Source organism: Trypanosoma conorhini (genome assembly GCF_003719485.1).
Source record: "Trypanosoma conorhini strain 025E chromosome Unknown Tco_14.4_contig_01330, whole genome shotgun sequence".
Classification (NCBI taxonomy): domain Eukaryota; phylum Euglenozoa; class Kinetoplastea; order Trypanosomatida; family Trypanosomatidae; genus Trypanosoma; species Trypanosoma conorhini.
Window position 1 is genome coordinate 649 of NW_021705428.1, and position 2,096 is coordinate 2,744.

The following is a 2,096-nucleotide window of genomic DNA, read 5'->3' on the forward strand; positions in this document are numbered from 1 at the left end:
ATCGCCCCACCTGCCGGCGCAGCCAAATGCACCCCGGCACCGCATTCTGCGGCCCCGCCACGACGCACGCCGCGACGAAGCTCGCCCCTCCCGAATAAAAAGGGGCGTATGTGTGTGCACAGTGCAGGGCACACGGAAACTGCGACGCTGCTCTTCGCTTCGCATTGCACCCGCCATTCGCTTCTCCACACACATCTCCGTCTGTGTGTGTGTGGCTACGCGCGGGCATTGCCCACTCGCGGTGAAAAAAAAAGCCACCGCCTCGTTGCGGCGGCATGTTGTGCCGCAATCCGCTCAAGCGAGAAGGGGCAGAGCACATCAGGCCGCCCACCCGCAAGGAGGAGGAGGAGGAGGAGGAGGAGGAGGAGGAGGAGGAGGAGCGCCGCCGCAGTGCCCGCCATGACGCAAACACGGAGGGCGCCCAGCACGTGGGCTCCGCGAGAGGACGTTATGCCACGCGACTGCGGCCGCACGGGGCACATCCGGCGAGGGCGGCAGCAGCGACAGACGCGTCCGCTTTGTTCAGTCGTCGTGGCGTGCGCCGCTGCCGTTCCGTGCGCCGTTCAGCCGCCGACACACTTGCCCCAGCCGCGACAAACGAGGGGAAAGTGGCGGCACAGCTCCCGCGGGAAGGGCAGCGGCTTCCGCCACTTTGCGGCCACCGCGCCGCTCAGTGAGCCCCACCCAGGCACAAGCTTCTTTTTTCTTCCATTTTCGGGCCGCACGCCATTCACGCATTGCCCCTGTCTTCTGCCTCGCCCCACGCCCGCCTGTCCCGCTTAGCGTGTCGCTGCCATGCCGCGGGCTGCGCAGCTCCCTCTGCGCTTCCCTCACCACCGGGCCCCCCACCACAGCGAGCCCCTGCATGCATTCAGTGGGGGAAAACAAAACAATAATAATAACAAGTAAATGTGTCTTTCCCTCGTTTTGTCCAGTTATCTCTGGAGTTTTCGTTTGCCGGTTTGAAAACCGTCACCCCGCCCCTCTTTTCACAAGTCGCCGCCATCAGCAGCAGCAGCAGCAGCGGCCACTGTGGCATTCGACGCTGCCGCTGAAACGGGGGAAACCGCCGCGGGGCGCCGGTGAGGGCAACGACTCGCGCAGCCGAAGTTACGGCCCGCCGCCGGGTTCATCTGCGCACGAGGTGGTCGAGGGCACTTTTCATCCCGTGGACGTCGGCCAGCCGCGCATTCAGCAGCAGCGTCGGCGCGTCGCGGGCTCCTCCCCAGCACCGCCGTCCATGCCGCCCAGCCACCGCACAGGCAGCAGCATCAGGAAGAGGCACAGCAAGAGCGCAGGCGTGATGCCGCCGAGGGCGACGGAAGCCCCACTCGACACCTTCGTGTAGCTCACCACGGGGGCCTGCACGGTGAAGAAGACCAGCAGCAGGGCCGCAACGAAGTAGCCGACGCACCGGGACGAACTTGCGGCGGTACGCGGGCTCCAGGGCCCTCATCGCGGCGAGCTGCTCCTCACTCTTGCCGCGGCGCCACCACCCGTTGACGAAGTACGGCGGCAGGGCCACCGCGAGGGCCGCCACGCCGCACACCACGACGGCGTGTGCCACGATGGCGTAAATGAAGCCGGAGACGTTGTCGCCGAAGAGGCTCACGCCCACAGCGGCAAGCACGGGAGAGCCACGCCCGGTCAGCACCTTCGCAAGGGCAATGACGGGGCCGGGGATTCGCGGGGAGGCCTCCGCCAACGCCACGGCGTTGGCCACGCCCCAACGAAACCGGCGCGGGTGCTCATCACGGCGCAGCGCACGGAGAAGTTGGTCGCGTTTCCCGGGACGAATCCGTCGAACGTCAAGCCAAGCAGCAGCGCCCCCGAGCCCGCCTGTGACATGGCAGACGCGCATCGGGGGAAAAGGGCCGGCGCAGCCGTACAGGAAGCCGCACGGCAGCGTGAAGTCGCGGAACACCCGCCCCACACCGCGCTGATCGCGGCCTGGTCGCCGACGCCGAGGCGCAGTCGCTCCACGAACTGCGTCGGTGGCAGGCCAAAGGCGTCGGCGAGGGAGGCGCAAACGCCGCAGAGCAGGCAGCACACAAGCAGGCGGAAGCGCCGCATCTCGTCCACGGCGGGCAGCCCGG

At 67.5% G+C, this 2,096-nt stretch overlaps 2 protein-coding genes across 2 annotated transcripts, besides 1 other annotated feature; one reads left to right on the forward strand and one right to left on the reverse strand.

Moving 5' to 3' along the window:
* Positions 1-275: 275 nt before the first annotated feature.
* Tco025E_09868 (uncharacterized protein) lies at positions 276-677 on the forward strand (the record flags this gene model as incomplete). Its single annotated transcript, XM_029376671.1, has 1 exon — positions 276-677. The coding sequence occupies one exon, from the start codon at positions 276-278 to the stop codon at positions 675-677; it is 402 nt and encodes a 133-aa protein (XP_029223209.1).
* Positions 678-1,003: 326 nt separating this feature from the next.
* Positions 1,004-1,028: a microsatellite.
* Positions 1,029-1,129: 101 nt separating this feature from the next.
* On the reverse strand, positions 1,130-2,096 carry Tco025E_09869 (uncharacterized protein; the record flags this gene model as incomplete). The annotated part of the gene is made up of 1 exon (XM_029376672.1): positions 1,130-2,096. A coding segment is annotated over one exon (967 nt), but the record flags the coding sequence as incomplete, so codon positions are not given.